The 16,836-nt window shown below is 39.6% G+C and overlaps 2 protein-coding genes across 4 annotated transcripts; both read left to right on the top strand.

The window, feature by feature from the left end:
• The first annotated feature begins 586 nt into the window (after nt 1-586).
• On the top strand, nt 587-12,413 carry LOC146449647 (WD repeat and FYVE domain-containing protein 2-like). Of its 3 annotated transcripts, none has more exons than XM_085101314.1 (12): nt 587-785; nt 923-990; nt 1,277-1,350; nt 2,755-2,809; nt 3,291-3,441; nt 6,855-7,003; nt 7,807-7,933; nt 8,270-8,375; nt 8,809-8,910; nt 9,505-9,635; nt 10,172-10,280; nt 11,542-12,413. In XM_085101314.1, the coding sequence occupies exons 1-12, from the start codon at nt 631-633 to the stop codon at nt 11,572-11,574; spliced, it is 1,260 nt and encodes a 419-aa protein (XP_084957440.1). In that variant the 5' UTR covers nt 587-630; the 3' UTR covers nt 11,575-12,413. The 3 variants fall into 3 exon arrangements, with proteins under 3 accessions (XP_084957440.1, XP_084957442.1, XP_084957441.1); XM_085101316.1 differs by having other exon boundaries at nt 588-785; nt 6,855-6,967; XM_085101315.1 differs by having other exon boundaries at nt 589-785; nt 6,855-6,971; nt 7,811-7,933; nt 11,542-11,712.
• A 1,257-nt stretch (nt 12,414-13,670) lies between these two features.
• On the top strand, nt 13,671-16,509 carry LOC146449646 (adenosine receptor A3-like). The gene is made up of 2 exons (XM_085101456.1): nt 13,671-14,147; nt 14,782-16,509. The coding sequence occupies exon 2, from the start codon at nt 14,845-14,847 to the stop codon at nt 15,859-15,861; it is 1,017 nt and encodes a 338-aa protein (XP_084957582.1). The 5' UTR covers nt 13,671-14,147; nt 14,782-14,844; the 3' UTR covers nt 15,862-16,509.
• Nucleotides 16,510-16,836: the final 327 nt, after the last annotated feature.

The following is a 16,836-nucleotide window of genomic DNA, read 5'->3' as shown; positions in this document are numbered from 1 at the left end:
AGGACCTTCCTCTTAAACTCCCTTTCAATGCGTTTTTATTGTAATCTTAATTTTCAACGTTTTGAATAAATATGTTGAGTTATAGCAAGAAATAAGGTGAAAGATGATGTGAACTATGCCGCCTTTCTAAGCTTGATAAGGAATGTGCTCACTATCAGAGATGTAAGGGCGTTACAGCGTTATGACATTTTTTTCCTCAACAACATCATCCAATAGACTTTAAAAAAAAAAACACCGGAAAACAGTAAAGGTTCTTATCAAAATTTCACGTTTAAGAGTAGGTTCATAGAAAAAAGGCCTAGAAATTGTCTTTAGACACTGCATGTTGTTCTAAAGCTGGAAAAAAGAGTAAGTGGGCAATCCGAGAGAGAGGTTAAAGTCCTCACATGACTTCCTTGGAGAAATGTTCCCAGTTGCGTTTTAGCAGATGAAAAAAAAAAAACAAAAAACAAGGACAAAGGTGAACAAGAAATTAATAGACGCACGCGAACACAAGGTTTAATTTGGCATGCAACACAGTTGCGGTAAGCCCCAAATATATATCATGACGTCATTATGACAGTTTCCGTGTGTTGGTCTGAAGTGCATTTTGTTGCATGATGGGAAGGAGTAAGGAGTCGCAAAAGCAAAATGGCCGCCACTATCAAGGATCCTGAAGAGGACACCTCCAAGCGGAAACCGATAAAAGCTGCTTTAGTGAACAAGCTGGAGGGATGCAGCGATACAGTTAATATGGCTGTTACAATACCGCATGAAGATGCAGTTATTAGCGTTTCAGATGACAAGTAAGCGAAGTCACCGTTCGTGATTTGAAATCACATCATATGTTGTTTTCGTAGAATTTTTAATCAGCTGAACTTGTACACCTTAATTACTTACCATAGTGTAAATAGTATCTTCTGTCTCGTTCTGTGTTTTTCAGGAGTGTTAGGCTTTGGATAAAACGAGAAAGTGGACAGTATTGGCCTAGTATTTGTCACGTTATGGAATGTAAGTCTTGGTCAAAAATTTTTGACGTGAATTTTTCCTGACAATTCTTTCGTTATTGAGCTTATATTTCGGTCAAAAGAATATCTCGTATCTCAATAATCTTATTTTTGGGTAGAAGATTTCATGCCTTTGTGTTTCTCTGTTTAAGACTAATGAAAGAAATGAAAATTCTTCGTGTTACATTAATTTTGTTTGTATTTATATACTCATTCAGTTTTAATCACCATCCAGTTTTAATCACTATTACCTTTTATCATTTCATATTAAATGATCTTCAATTTTGCAGCTGCATGTTCTGCATTAGATTATCATGGGACCAGTAGAAGATTGTTTGTAGGATTGGCTAGTGGCACAATTTCTGTAAGTGGAGATTAAATGTCCAGAGTGATTATCATTTTAGCTTCTTGTTTACATCTTTCACATGTTGATCACATGGGTATTTTGCCATCTACAAGTGCACTTCGACAGCTCCACTCTCTCTGTGCCGAGAAACCAATTTTTTTGCAACCTCTGTAGATATGAGATCTGGAAACTTTACTTATTTTGTTACTTCCCATCAAAGATAGTAGATCCCCTCTGCAGTACAGAAGAATCCAGTCTTATCAGCCATTTTATCTCGACCAAATTTTCATTGTTAACGTTCAGAAAATCTTTTAGAACTTCACAGCTCTAATGTACCTTTCCTCAACCATCCCCTAAGGGAGACCCTCTCAAAAGTGCTTATTTCTCCCTGGTTCAAAGTTGAGTAATTGCCCCTGTTTATGACAACGGAAGAACTGTGGTTCCTCTGCTTACATATATCACATTGGATGGATTTGCATGACAGTACCTAAGATGACAGAATCCACTATCATCAAACTCTTCCGAGCACATGTACATGTCAAAAGTTAAAGCCAGAAAACTTCATGTATATGTATGGTGATCAGCTTTCCTTTCATTTACAACGGCTACAACATGGTTTCTTGTTTTACAAAGGTGCCTAGTTTACCTGTAGGCTAAGGCACACAAAAATAATCCTCTCTCGTTTCCCCTTCCTTGCTGGGTAAATTATCTATCAGATCTCCCTGTAAGTCCCATAAAAAGGTTTTCTTGCCCAGGATGCAGCCCAGGGGATAGCTGATGATAGGTACATTATTATCATCTTTGCAAAACAGAAATGCTTTGATGATGGCAAAATTATTTGTTAATATTTGTCATGCTTTAATAACAAAAAGTTACAGTATGATTATCTGTGAACTTAGGGGTTTTGCTTTGGGCACTGGGAGTTTTACATTTGAACTGGGAGATTCATGCATAATTCAGGAGACTTAATAGCCATGTCTATCATGTGCCGATCAATTCAAAACATCAATATCCCCTGGGCAACCCCCCAAGCATTTGAACTTTTGAAAATTGGCTTGTTCAAATTCCTGCCAACTGGGATCCATTGAAATGCCCTACACTTCACTCTCCATGCTTTGTAGACAGAGATATGTTGATGATACCTTCAAAAACATTTTTGAAGCCCCTAGTGACTTGTCCATTCACTCACAAAGGCAAAATATTCTGACTCCTGGAAATCTTCTCAGCTCCCAAAAACCAGGAATTTGCCAGACCAAGGGTTAAACCTGGTTCAAATTCCACATCCCAATCAAATTCTTCACCTCCAGGAGGATGCACAGTAAAATACTCAGTTCAGATTGATCAGCACATTATGATGGTGATAGTAGTTTCTCAGAGGTTATAATAGGTAACTTATTTTTATGAAATAACTCTCCTTTAAAGGAATTTGAAGTGTCTGAAGACTTCAACAGACTTCAACACAGAAGGAATTATTCAGGTATGTCAAGTACTGAGTAATGTAAGGGTAATAAAAAAAAACATTAAATCACAATCAAGTCATATCCCAAATATTTTACATTTCTAGAGAGCCAAGTTATTTACCAGTAGGACAATTTCAAATGTTATTGTTAGGGTTCATAACCACTAGAGGGTAAGCTGCACTCTGAGTTCAGAAGCTCAAATTAAATTTTTTTTTTTTTCAGCTGTAGAAATCCTACAAATTATTTGTGTAGAATTTTATCTCGAAAAAAAGATGGAATATCTTGTCAAGGCAGTCCTAAACAGTTTTTAAAGTAACCAGGCATTTGACTGAGGGAAGGAGAACTGTTCCCAAGAAGACACTTGACATGTTTTCCAGAACTGTTTTGGATAACCTTGCAGATTAACTAACCTTTAATAAATATCAGGATTGAGGATTTCAGGTAAAATAGTGCAGTTTATCCTCCAGTGCTAAAGGTAGCCTTTTCCATCTTATTTAGCGCACATGAACAGAGTAAACGGCATCGTCTTTTCACTGGAGAATGAGTGGTTACTGAGTGTAGGCAGGGACAAGTACCTGCAGTGGCACGATTGTACAACTGGCAAAAGATTGGGCGGATATCAAACTACCGCTTGGTGTACCTCGCTGCAGTATCTTTTTGCTTTATTGTTTACTGTGGTTTTTTTTATATTGCTATCTTTTGGTGCAGTTGCATTGTAAACCTTCATCTCCATATATGTCATCAGATGCACCATTTGTTTATTTGTCTCTTGCATTGAATTTTAGGTTCGGTTAAGATAAGATGAAAGCAAAGTAGCTATATGACTTGCATATCACAATAATTGTGATTATTTATTAGTCGGTAAATCCGAAAATGTTGTAATTTGCTTGCATATGTCAGATTGCAGGATTGTAACTTTATTAGCTTCTCTACTTTAGTACACCCCTCTTTTAATTAACAGCATTGCTGAAATGTTGCACAAAGTAGTCTTGCCACTTTGTACAGTGATGTTGTAGTGACTTCCATTTCAAATTGGCCAATTGTTGGTATAATTCAATGGCATCATCATGAGCCCGCAAGATACCAGTAAACAGTGAGGCGCAACGCATGCGCGTAGATCAACATTGTAAGACCCGCCAACTTGTCTTCTACAGTTATAAATACATGTGAGTTGCTAGTTGCCCTTCTGTGTCCTCTTTACGGCATAAAGGCAGCGCTTATCAACATGGTGGTGTAGAGCGTGTGACACGCGTGTGAGTGGTGCGTGACGCGAGATTGTCTATACCGTGAAGAATGCCGGGAAGAGCGAGGACGAACCATGTGCTCATGGCTGATGTAATCGGACAGTACGCAGTTTGTACTTGTAATAAAACGTCGTTTACAGTTTAAGCTTGTGGAGTGTGTAACATTGGCGACCCTGCCAGGACTATTGGGAGCTTTGTCTACGTTGAACCGTCGAGCGTCGTTAATTTTGCAGCGTAACCGGCGATAACTGGACCGTGTTTCACCTCTGACCTGGGAAGTTGTGCAAAACACGAAGCGGTGCTCTATTTACCGGAGAGAAATTTTGACTGTGTCAGTGGTTGGTGAGTAAGAAGTTTTGATTTGATAGACTATGGAGACTCTTGAGGCTCTTCAAATCAATTTGCAAGTGGCGTTTTGTGGCTTGAGCGAAGAAAAATTGAAAGATGTTTGTAGTAAAGTAAACATCACTTTGGTGCCGGGAAGTAAAGGAAGACTGGTGTTTATTCAAGCACTAAATAAGTATCTCGAGACCGAAGAACTGAACGAAACAAAACTCAAGGAATTGGCGTTGTATGTAGGCATGAAGGAGAAGACGACAGAATCCAAGGTGACAACAGAATCAGTCGAGAATTCCGAAGCAAGCGGTTCAAAAACGGAACTCTGTGGCGCAAAACCAAGAATCGACAACAGTTAGTTCTTCCCCTAAAGTTCAGACAACTCGTTTACCGGGAGCTACACACTGAGATGGGTCACCTGGGTGTTGACCGAGTGTTAGATTTAGCTAGGTCCAGGTTTTACTGGCCCCGCATGCAACAGGACATCACTTATTTCATTACAAACAAGTGCAGCTGCATTCGGCACAAGAAACCAAGTACATCAGTTAGGGCGCCTATGGAAAGTATCACCACTACAGCACCCTTTGAAATGGTCTCGATCGATTTTCTTCACCTGGAAAAGAGCCAAAGAGGATTTGAGTATATTTTACTCGTAGTTGATCACTTCACAAGGTATGCTCAGGCTTACCCTACTCGAAACAAGACAGCACGTACTGTAGCCGAAAAACTTTTCAATGACTACATTCCGAGGTTTGGGTTTCCAGCTCGCCTCCATAGCGACCAGGGTGGAGAATTTGAAAATCATCTCCTGCGTCAATTAAACAAGTTAACTGGTGTCTCCAAGTCTCGCACAACGCCGTACCACCCCCAAGGGAATGGACAAGTAGAAAGGATGAATCGCACGTTGTTGTCAATGCTCAGAACCCTTCCCGAATTGAAGAAGCGCAAATGGGACGAATCACTTAACAAGATGATTCATGCATATAACTGTACCAAACATGAGGCTACTGGATTCGCGCCATATTATCTGCTGTTTGGTCGTAATCCAAGACTACCCATCGATCTTATATTTAACTTCAATCAGGACAATAATGGTCGAGTTGACTATAATTCCTATGTGCGCAAGTGGCGGGAAGACATGGACGAAGCATATCAGATTGCTCAGAAGACTGCAAAGAAGGCTGCTAGACGTAGCAAAGATTACTATGACAGGAGAGTGTCAGGCGGAGTGCTTCAACCCGGGGACCGAGTGCTGGTTAGAAATTTAGCCGAACGGGGCGGCCCTGGAAAATTGAGATCACACTGGGAAGAGACCATCCACGTCGTTGCTGAAAGATTGGGAGGGGATAGTCCGGTTTACAGACTCAAGCCAGAGAATGGGCGTGGTCGTGCAAGGGTGCTCCACAGGAACTTACTTTTGCCTTGTGATGCGCTGGAACTTGGAAGCTCAGTAGTTGAACCTGTTCATCAGGCCAGGAGAACCATCACGAGCTCCGCATTGCCACCAAAGACAAGTGATGGGCTGTCCTCAGAGGACGAGAGTGATGACCTAACAGAAACCAGATTAGTGGGATATTCACAAGAAACCGGATCATTAAATTCATCATGCTCGGAGCCAAATGAGCCCCTAGACCAGGCCGAAATTGTTCCCACTACAGATGTGGACCTCATCATCGGGAGTGAGAATAGGTCAGTTGACGAGGAATTTTCGGATCTTGATGTCAGCACCGAGGAGAGCGTGTCAACCCGACCACAACGTCAGTGTAGGCCACCACAGATCTTCACGTACAACTCCCTAGGAAACCCGGAGTACCAGCGTGTCAATCCATTAGTTAACTACGTTCAGATGCCGTGGACATCGCCACCGGCTTTACCTGTTCCCTATCATGGACCTTTCTACTATTGGACCTGGCCACAGGTGCCTTATTTACCACTTTCCTATTGCTGACTATTCCGGGAAAACCAGTTGCGTCATCCAGGACCCAAGGTTGAGGATTATGGATAAGAGATTTTGTATGATTTCTTCGCATGAGAGGACTATGTAACATTGACCTTAACTCTCAGTTTAGTTTGTCATTTTTTTTTCTAGCGTTTCGTTCGTCCATTTGTTTTGGAGGGGGAGTGTGTAGAGCGTGTGACACGCGTGTGAGTGGTGCGTGACGCGAGATTGTCTATACCGTGAAGAATGCCGGGAAGAGCGAGGACGAACCATGTGCTCATGGCTGATGTAATCGGACAGTACGCAGTTTGTACTTGTAATAAAACGTCGTTTACAGTTTAAGCTTGTGGAGTGTGTAACAGTGGCAGCGATATTACTTCAGCAAAGGTACTAATTAGAAGTTATTTGGGAACAAGTGTGAGCTGCTTCTTATCAACAACAATAAAAAATGCAAAAATTAACTGTGGAACAGTAGCAACACACTAAGACTTGTCAGCTCTTAATAGTTGTGCAAGCACTTGAACTTTCCTTAACATGTTGTAGATTTGATGCAGATTCAAAGCATGTATTTGTTGGAGACTACGGAGGTCATATTAGTGTTATAAAACTGGAGAATAACTCACCATCTGTGGTGACGACACTCAATGGTCACTCAGGCAAGTTACCCCCGTGGCACTCTTGGTTTGGCACAGGTGATTGGCGGTGTCCTGTCACTCAAAACTAATCGAACTAATCTGCTTACAGTGTTAATAATTTGCACTTAACAAAAAGCTGGCACATCTTAACTTAGTCACAAATGACATTTAGGCCTTCTGGGTTCACTCCTGACCAGAATAAAATAAACTATTCTGGAATGAGTTTGTAGAAAACAAGGTCCTTAACACTTCATGAGCTAACAGCATGTTCTTAAGACTTCATGTTCTAACAAAATTTATTTCTCCTTATAATATCACTACTTGATTGAACAGTCAGGTCATGAGAGTTAAGATAAGGAATTAAGAAATAGGCGAGGAGTAAATATTGAGCATGGTCACTTGGTTGATAAGTTAAGGATAGAACCTCCCAATATGTCACAGAGGCTAAATATTATATTTGTGTCATAAATGGCAGAAGTATACATTGAATGTTCTGCCGCTAGCACAAATGACACAAGCAATGGATCAGAGAATAATTAACTCTGTGGTGTATGTTGAAGTGCTAATTAATTAAAAATGAACCGTGAATTTCTTACTAAGCATTAGCCCTAGTAGGGAAATGGGAGACCGCACAAAATTCTCAGTCCCTTAGAGAACTGCACGACAAGCATGATTTATTTTACCAAACTTTGCACTCACTGCACTCACTTGTATAAAATTACATGATATTAATTTTAATGTATCAGGGCATTCAGAGAAATGATGAGGTGATATTTCTTTGCCCCATCCTCATCCCCATCTGGCTAGAACACTGTGGTGTGTCCCATGGTTGTCTAATTATATTTTGTCTTATTTTACAGGTAGTGTACGAGCACTGGCTTGGGACCCTGAGAAAAGGCTTTTATTTTCGGGTAGCTTTGATGAAACTATTATAATTTGGGACATTGGAGGCCAACAGGGGACTGCCTTTGAACTTCATGGACATTTGTAAGAAAATGTTGACATTTTACTTGACATGTTTCACTGTCACTGTTGATAAACACAATGGGCCAGTTATTTAAAGAGAGCCTAACTTAGGCCGCAGCTTAAGACAATCAGTGGGCCTCCAAATCTGTTTAAAACTGGTTTATTTTACGTATATATGTTTTTCTAGTCTGGGATGCAAGCCTTATTGTTACTGTCAGCAGCAGACTAAACTGTCTAAACTGTCTTTTAATAACTGACCCAATATTTTCTAGCTTATTCAATGGCACACTCTTTCACCACAGCACTTCTACCCTTCCAGTAGAAACTTCAAGTATAACAATAAGCAATCTTCCGCAGATCCAAAGTACAAGCTCTATGTTACGCTCCACATGCAAAAAAGTTGATATCATGCAGTGAAGATGGTGTTGTCAGAATTTGGGACATGAATGTAAAACGACAGGAGGTAAGCCACTTAAAATGCAGTTTTACTACCTGGAAATAGAATTTTAGTCTCAATACACACCAAAACATGTGCAAATATGAGTGTAAATACACTAAAATTCATTCAACAAAGGAGAATGCTTCATAATCTGGTAGGTGTTCTGAGATTTCATGATTCATAGATTTTTTGGCCATCGGGTGGCTGGTTCATACACCATGTTGATTTAATTATTTTAAGTCTCAACTGTACTGTTACCGGTAAGTGGCATGTAGAAAGATTTCACATAGAGGAAAGGTACCAAATGTCATGTGTCAGTAAAAGTTCTGGGTAGAGAAGAATGCCCACAAGTACAATAATTATTGGTCTATGCTGTAAAAAATCACAGTGAACATGTCACCAAGGTGTCTAGATAAGAATATTACATTAATTCACATTGCTCTTTTGTTCATGGCAGACCCCCGAGTGGTCACAAAGTGACGTCTGTGAACGATGTGGTGGTCCTTTCTTCTGGAATTTTAAGGTTATGTGGAACCAGAAAGCAGTTGGTGTAAGACAGGTATGAGAAACATTGTAGAACATAATAAACAGCACCACAGGAAAGTATTGCTCAGAAGCTTTCATTTGAATGGTTGCACTTAAGACTTTTATCCACAGACTCAAAAGCTAGAACTACCTTGTACAGCATACTAAACAGCACCACAGGAAAGTACTGCCCAGTAGCTTTCATTTGAATGGTCACACTTCAGGATTTCAACTGCAGACTCAGAAGTTAAAGCCACCTTGTACAGTGGAATAAACAGTACCACAGGAAAGTACTGCTCAGTAGCTTTCATTTGAATGGTCACACATTTAACAGATTTCAACAGCAAGTTCAAACTTTAGAACAAGCTTTAAGTAGAAACAGCATAATAAACCTAAAGGAAATCTTGAATATTTGCTCGACAAGTGTAGAATCATTTGAATGGTTAAGGTCTTTGTCTTCACCATCAAAAGTTAAAACTACCTTCTTCAGCATGAACATCACCGGAGGAAAGTGCTGTTCAGTTAGACAAGCTTCAGGATTACAAATATACTCTCAAATATTTTTGTTGCTTGTAGAAACCCATGCTTGATCACTCCTTAAAACCCAGATAATGTGTTTGCTTTTCAGCATCACTGTCGAAAGTGTGGTAGAGCAGTGTGTAATGAGTGCAGTAACAACCAAACAACTTATCCTATCATGGGCTTTGAAAATTCAGTTCGTCTGTGCCTTGAGTGTTATGAATCTGTAACAGATGATGAGTAAGTGGATCCTGTGCTCTGTAGTATCCCAATAAAATGAACACCCTTGAATGACAACAGTTTAGAAATTAATGGGATGAGAAAATGGAAATGCGCACCACATGTTCACCACAGACTCAAAATGTAGAACACCTGAAGACATTTATTTATTTATTTTATTTTTTGAATGAAAAATGTTAAATGACAAAAGCTGAGATGACAACTGGTGTGAAGTATTTTGTTGTTCTTCATCATCATCATCATCATCATCATCATTTATTTGCCTTACTAAAATTTAAAAGAAATCTTTCAATTTACAAGTCAAGGTAGTGATGAGGAGACCTCAAGAAACCACCAGGCTTATAAGAGAGGCTTATAAACCACCAGGCTTTTATTGTTTTCTGACTAGTTCAATTTATCCATTAGTGTCAAGTGATCAAGCAAACAGGTCTTGAGATTAAATCTTATGAACACCAAACTATTTAAGATAGTTTGCCTTCAGTTGACATTTAAACAGGTTTTCTCAACTCTTGATACATTTTTTATTTTTGTTGCAGCCGAGTACCTCTGGCAGATTTTCACGATGCAAAACACACGACACGCTCAATGCACTTGGATTTAACTAAAGGAAGATTACTGACTTGCGGTGGTGATAGAATTGTTAAGGTAAATGACTGCAAGAAATTACTGATTAGGAGCTGATCCCCCTCCCCCTATAAAAAGTTCAAAATACAGGAAATGCCTTATTTTACATTATTTAATTTCTTTCTTTCTTCTTTTGTTGCCATGCCTTCATAAAATGCTGGATCAGCTCTAGGCCTGAATGAATAAAACATCCCTAAGACAAGTAGAGGTTTTATGCAACCATTCTCTGTGTGTCAGAGAAATTTAGCACTACATTGAAAGGTAACAGTAATGATGTCTAAGAAGGACAAAGAGAGCACAAGGAAATTGTTTGTTACATTGGGAACAGTGGCACAAAACCTCGCTTGTCTTAAGGTTGTTTTATGCTACGGGCTGTAGTTAACGTAATGTTTAAAACACGAGCAGCAGTGTTTTATCGGGATTTACGCTGAGTGGTTTTAGACCCAATAAAACATGTGCTGCGAGAGTTTTGAATGGAAATAGAACATTCCTGGAAAAGCGTGTGTCAAGAGTGTTCATAACAATGATGCTTTTGTGAACGTAGGAAATTAGCATATGAGAAAAACATTAAACACGGCATGCTAATAAGGAGGAGGTTTTATCGGGTTTTAAAACCACTGCACGTGATGTTTTATTAACCATTTGATAGCTCAATGGGCTTGTGAATTATTAATGAGTTTTTGGATGTACAGTCGACTCCCGATAACTCGAACCTTCAAGGGAAATTGAGAAAGGTTCGAGTTATCGGGAGTTCGAGTTATCGAGGGTAAAATTATACAGAAAATGACCTGAAAGGAAAGGAAAATTGGTTTGAGTTAGCGGGAGGTTCGAGTTAGCGAGGGTTCGAGTTATCGGGAGTCGACTGTATAATCATTATGTGAGTCCCAGTGCAATGTCAGATAGACAGTTCCTCAAACCACACACAACCCAAAATTCCATGATTCGCTCTGACAAAGGGCTAACGCTCGGAGTGTCAGTACTCGAATCTCTTTACAGTGGTCAAACTACCTTATCAACTTGGGCTGAGTTGCTCGAAGCATGGTTAGCGCTAACCATTGGTTAAGAGGTATTAAAACCTATATGTTGTCATGGTATTTAACCCGGGTCAGCGCTAACCATGCTTCGAGCACCTGGGCCTTGGTTGATAAAACCAAACAGTCAGTTCCTCGCTTTGTCTGAGTCAATCAAGAGTACGTCAAAACCTTTTGTGACTTAGTCTAGTTTAATTTTTGCACATTTTTCTTGGTAAGTAATCTCATTTTATCCCTTCCCTTTGTTGCAGATTTGGGATGTTAAACAAATACTACTATCGTGAAGCAAACCAGTTATCAGCTACCCTCAGGATGGCAAACAGTCAGATGATGTTGATGTATCACTCATGAATCATTGATAGGAATAATAGCTTGTCTGTGCCTTGAAAAGGCAAAAACACAGAAAGGACAGAAACTGACCATTAAAACGGACCAGAATTTGAGATTAGATTGTTCGATCAAACTACAGAGTTCTTAACAGCTTGGAAATTCCTTTTCTACTTTGCTCTTCCTTTGCTTTGATCAAACTCGAGAGTTTATATTGCAAAATCGTAACCACAACAGTTTAAATAGTACACAGCACTTCGAAAAAAGTGTTACGTGACGTTGGCTGATGATCAAATCATGCCAGGATGATATTTGTGTGTGTTTTGTTTCTTTTCGTTTTTTAGTGAGCTTGTTTCCTTTTCTTTCAAATATCGCAAAGTCGACGCATTATGCGCCACGATTGTCGTATATTTCTCTTAACCCTTTAACCTAATATTAACGAACAAATTCTCCTACCATTTCCCCGTGCTTTCCTTATAAAAGTACTGGGGAGAAGTTATTAAAAATATCAATATCAATATACCTTGGGTGATCATATCCTTAATTCTCATGACCTCAGGGGTTGAATAAGCTTTGATATTACAAGGAGAAATTTGATGCTGATCACTGTTAGGGCTTAAAGGGTTAAAACAAAACTTAAAATGATGTCATTTTAAAATTAGTTAGCTTCGGTATAGACTGAAGTTTATTCCTTGAGAAGAAGTTTTATATACTTTGTACAAATTACTAAAGATTAGCAAATTAATCTAAGATTTAACTAAAAAATAACCAGCGAAATAAAAGAATAGTAATTATATTCGGTGCCTTTGTTACTATTCTGTCTCTACATATGCAGTCTTTCCTAACAAAAGACGTGGACTTTGGCCATGCAATATACATGCACTTTCCCTTCTGCTGCTTCCCAAGACGGTAAAAGCAGATGCTGATTACCGAATCGCAGGTCTTTCCGCGCTTGGCGTCAGTTACATGTTTTCCTTCAATTTCTGATTGGTTCAATGAGTTGTCTTAGTCTTGTCAGGGGCACCCAACGACAGTTTTCTCTTAGATCCTTTGAAACGCTATTTGAGGCTATCTGGAGTGCCTTTAAAGCTCTGTAGGTTCATTTTAGGCCGCGCTATAATAAAATTATATCTGTTCGGTCATTCTAGGGCAACCTGAGTCTTTTCGAAATTACTAGGGCATCTTTGTCCATTTCCCGAAAACCTTAGGTATTATTTCCTTTCCGAAAATCTTAGCTGACCTTTTTTCAGCACCCGAAACGACATTTTTATCAATCCGAAAACACTAGGCCTTAAATTTCCCATATCACGAAAGTTCGAGGTGAAAATTCCCTTCAGAAAATTGTAGGGGATGAAGGGCCTTCCGAACAGATAATTTACCGAAACGATCTGTTGGGTGCCCCTGTCTTGTGATTGGTCAAATGTGATTACTTTTATCTTGGTCAATCCATTTCGGGTCACGTGGTCCGAAATGAATTGATTGTGGGGGCCTGGGAGAAAGCCGTACAGGAACTTGGCAACCTCAAACATGAAATTGCTCTTAGCTAGAGCGTTTGGGGGTTTTCGTACGCTAAGAATTATGGGTAAAACTACCAGTCGCCATCTTTTTTCTGTACCGTAGATTGCAACTGATAGTTGCCAAGTTCCCCCATAGGTTCCTAACGTTACTTGCCGACTATTTTAATTGGCGACTGAGATGTGATTACTTTGTGTTTGGTACAAGCTGTCCAATGTTAAACACCGTTTTCACTGCCAGTTTTGCAGTTTTACAATTCGAAACTAAAATATTTACCTTGACGCTGTTAATGCCTGCATTGCAACAATCGAACTTAACATTTAAAGTAATTAAAACCTCAGCGGTTAGAAATTGCTGCAGGGAAAACGAAGCCTATAACGTTTTTAGTTAAATTATACATTACCTTTGTTTTTGTTTTGTATGTTTTCTTTTCTTTATTTTGTTTTATAAAAAGGATATGTTGTGTCTACATATACTGCAGATTTCTGCAGTTTTGGCTGGAAAGGGAAAGTATTGTAGTCGTTTAAAATAACAGAGAACTCAATGAGATCGTAGACATTTCTTTCTTGGTAATAGACGACAGGGTGAAAAAAAAAGTTATTAAGTATAATTTCTAAAAAATACTTCAACCGACAAGATGAGAATCAGCCTTCGATTCACGAAGAATCAAGTATGGATAAAAAAAATTTGGCCAACTATCGGCCTTGCTGTTTCTTCTCAGAAATAAGTTAGCTGAGAAGGACAGTTTTCCATCTGCAACTTTACATACGTTATTTGTCAACCAGTATTTACTTTACCTCCCACCAGTACACTAACGGCGAGTAATTACATCTTAGAAATTACCAGGAGAAATTGCCTGTTTACTGGAGTTCTCACCTGCTGTGCGAGGCAACGAAACGAATAAAGTTTGCTAACAGAAGATAAGTGATTGATTTTTTAGTAGGGGAAGGAAGGAAAGAGATAAGTGGATCACTTGGTGTTTTTGGCCAAGAACGTATTACAGCAAAGATCAGCCGTAAGTCGTATATTTCTAACGTACTTGTTATTAATGGCATCCACGCAATGAAGCATTTCATATGCAGCGTGGATGTTTGGAAGCCGTACAAATCGTCTCCCTCAGTACGTTCTGCGGGCCAAGTTCAACAGTACGGATAATTTAGACTGAACTTCTCCCTGTCTTCATTTTGTTAATGTTGATATTCGTATGTATTTTGTTCCCAAAATAGTTTTGTACTTTTTTCGTTGAATAGTACAAAAGACACGTAACTTTTTTCGATTTTCGTAAAATCTCAATACGCCAATATCATCAATTTTTAAGTTGTATTGGCAAAAAAATTAGTTTGACTGCAATTGCTGGTTTAAATCCAAGCGGGCCAATTTCTAAATCATTTTAACAACTCATGTAGTTGGTATACTAGGATTCTCAAAATTAACCCTGAAACCACCACCAAGACACACACAATCGAGTTAACGTCAATGAAACCGCCAAGTGAGCCGTAGTCATGTTTTTCTTGCTATCAATGTCTGCCAGTTTGAGAAATACCCCGCTCAACTTTCACTATGAAAATTTTACACACCAGAATGAAAAAAGAACCCCCCCCCCCCCCCCCCCGCTAACGACTAACATCTTTTGTTTTTGTATTTTGCAGCATATTTTTGCCCAGACATTTAGCTGAAAAGAGTGACGTGAAATATAACAAATAATCTCAACTATGAACTCTTCAAGCCTAGCCAAACTTGAAACCAATAACACTATTCTTTTAGCGGCTGAGCTGGTAGTGGATTTTCTGTTAGCCTCAACAGCTGCGGCAGCAAACTTAGTTCTGTTACTCACTATCCACAAAGATCCTCACCGAAGTCTCAGATCACCGAGCACAAATTTCGTTATAAATATGGCCGTTGCAGATTTTATGGCCGGATTTTTATCAGGTTGTCTTCTTATCACCTACGACGCAGTAATGCTCATCAACAAGCGGAATTACATGGACCGTGTTCATATTTTTCTGAGCATATTTACTTATATAGCTGTTATGAGTGTTACAGTGGGCTGCTGTAATGTGGTTGCCATGGCTTGTGATCGGTGGTTTGCTGTCAGTACAGCGCTTAACTATCGCAACATTGTGACCACAAAACGAGTCAATATACTGATAGTCTTGTTTTGGATCTATGCCGTTTTATTTACAAGCCTCTTTCCCATCGGAGTACCACTAAACATTTGTCAGATGATCCTCTGTCACCTACATATAACGCTTCCACTTGTTGTGATGTCTATATTATACTGGAAGACATTCCGCGCGCTTGGAGCTCACACACGGCGAGTAAAAAACCTGCAGTCTGGCAGCGATCGAGCGAGCTTGAAAACAACTCAAAGAGAAAAGAAAACCACAAAGGCATTTGTCATAGTTCTTGGCTTGTTTTATGTGGCTTTTCTTCCCTATGTTATCGCAATCAACTTAAGAAATCTATGTTCGGTTTGCGCAAATTCAAAAAGCCTCAATGTTTTTCTTGAGATTTCCTTCAGGTTTGCTCTACTGAATAGCTCTCTTAACCCGTTTGTATACGCTTGGAGAATTCCAAAGTACCGAAGAGCCGTGAAAACTGTTATGAATGGCTGCTGTGGCAGGAGACGGAATAACGCCATTGATCCAGCAGAAATTACTGGAGCAAATCCTAATGGAAACCTTGGAACTGAAGAAACCACCAACACAATGCAGCCCTCTCTTCGGTAGTGTCAGTTAATCAGTCCGGAGCACAACTACACCAAGTCTCAGCAATCATCACTGTATCATGAAGCGACTGTGAGTAAAGTAACTCCGCGGCCTGGATGAGATGCCAAAGTCAGTCGCTTGCCATCGCTGTTTCAGTACCCTTCCCCATTTCTGGTTGGACGCCAGTAGGTAGCAAACAGTCCGCTTTATCATTGTTCATAGATGGCCGGTGTAGCGGGCGATGCGGTCGTTACCCACAGCTTCGTTGCTCATCGATACTCGGTACCATTGAAAAAAGTTACGACTGCTCGCTGCTTAGGTTATCGTTGATTAATTTCTCAGTGCATCGACACTGTTAAGCTGAAATATTGTTCATTCAACCTCTTGAATGAACACCTGTCTGGAAGCCGACATCTTTCGAACCGAAAAGGCTCATGAAAAAGATACGCCCTATTAACTTTAGACCAAAGACTACCGGGGCAGCCTCAACGGTTGTTTTAACTGAATCAACACTCCCTAACACAACCATAGAAAATGCGGATGAGTAGGTTAATTTTGCAGTAAATCTTTATGGTGGCATTAGAAAACGACTCTCAGACCATATTTACGGAAACTATATCCAAAATGAAAAAAGCCCTCCCCCCCCCCAATGGCGCGCACGAACCATTAGCTATCAGTGCACAGAGACAAGTACAACCGGTATTTTCGCAGCCTTGAGGAAATTTTATGGTATTTTGGTAAAATGGATGGTAAAATTCTGATTGCGTAGCCTTCCTCATGATTCAAATCGTCACATAACACAAAGAGGAAGATTCTAGTGAACTGAGATTCTTGAAGGAAGAGCAAGCATTGATCACTAACAGCGATTTTGCCTGACACAACGGCATTGCTTGAAAACGTTGGCCAATTATTTTGAAGTTGCAATCCATTTGAAACCTGACTATCCGTACCCAAAAACACTTCAGTAACAAGTATAGTAACTAAATTGTGACTTAA

The sequence above is a fragment of the Pavona decussata genome, unplaced genomic scaffold (assembly GCF_977016875.1).
Source record: "Pavona decussata unplaced genomic scaffold, jaPavDecu1.1 SCAFFOLD_602, whole genome shotgun sequence".
NCBI classification, from domain to species: domain Eukaryota; kingdom Metazoa; phylum Cnidaria; class Anthozoa; order Scleractinia; family Agariciidae; genus Pavona; species Pavona decussata.
Note: the sequence above shows the minus strand (reverse complement) of the source record. Positions and strands in the feature narration are given on the sequence as shown.

Bases quoted from the DNA above. Each gene is read 5' to 3' on its own strand.
- LOC146449647 (XM_085101314.1), top strand. From the start codon at position 631: ATGGCCGCCACTATCAAGGATCCTGAAGAGGACACCTCCAAGCGGAAA. The intron at 1,351-2,754 runs GTAAGTGGAGAT...TCTCCTTTAAAG, and splicing joins TGGCTAGTGGCACAATTTCT to GAATTTGAAGTGTCTGAAGA. The intron at 9,636-10,171 runs GTAAGTGGATCC...TTTTTGTTGCAG, and splicing joins GAATCTGTAACAGATGATGA to CCGAGTACCTCTGGCAGATT.
- LOC146449646 (XM_085101456.1), top strand. From the start codon at position 14,845: ATGAACTCTTCAAGCCTAGCCAAACTTGAAACCAATAACACTATTCTT.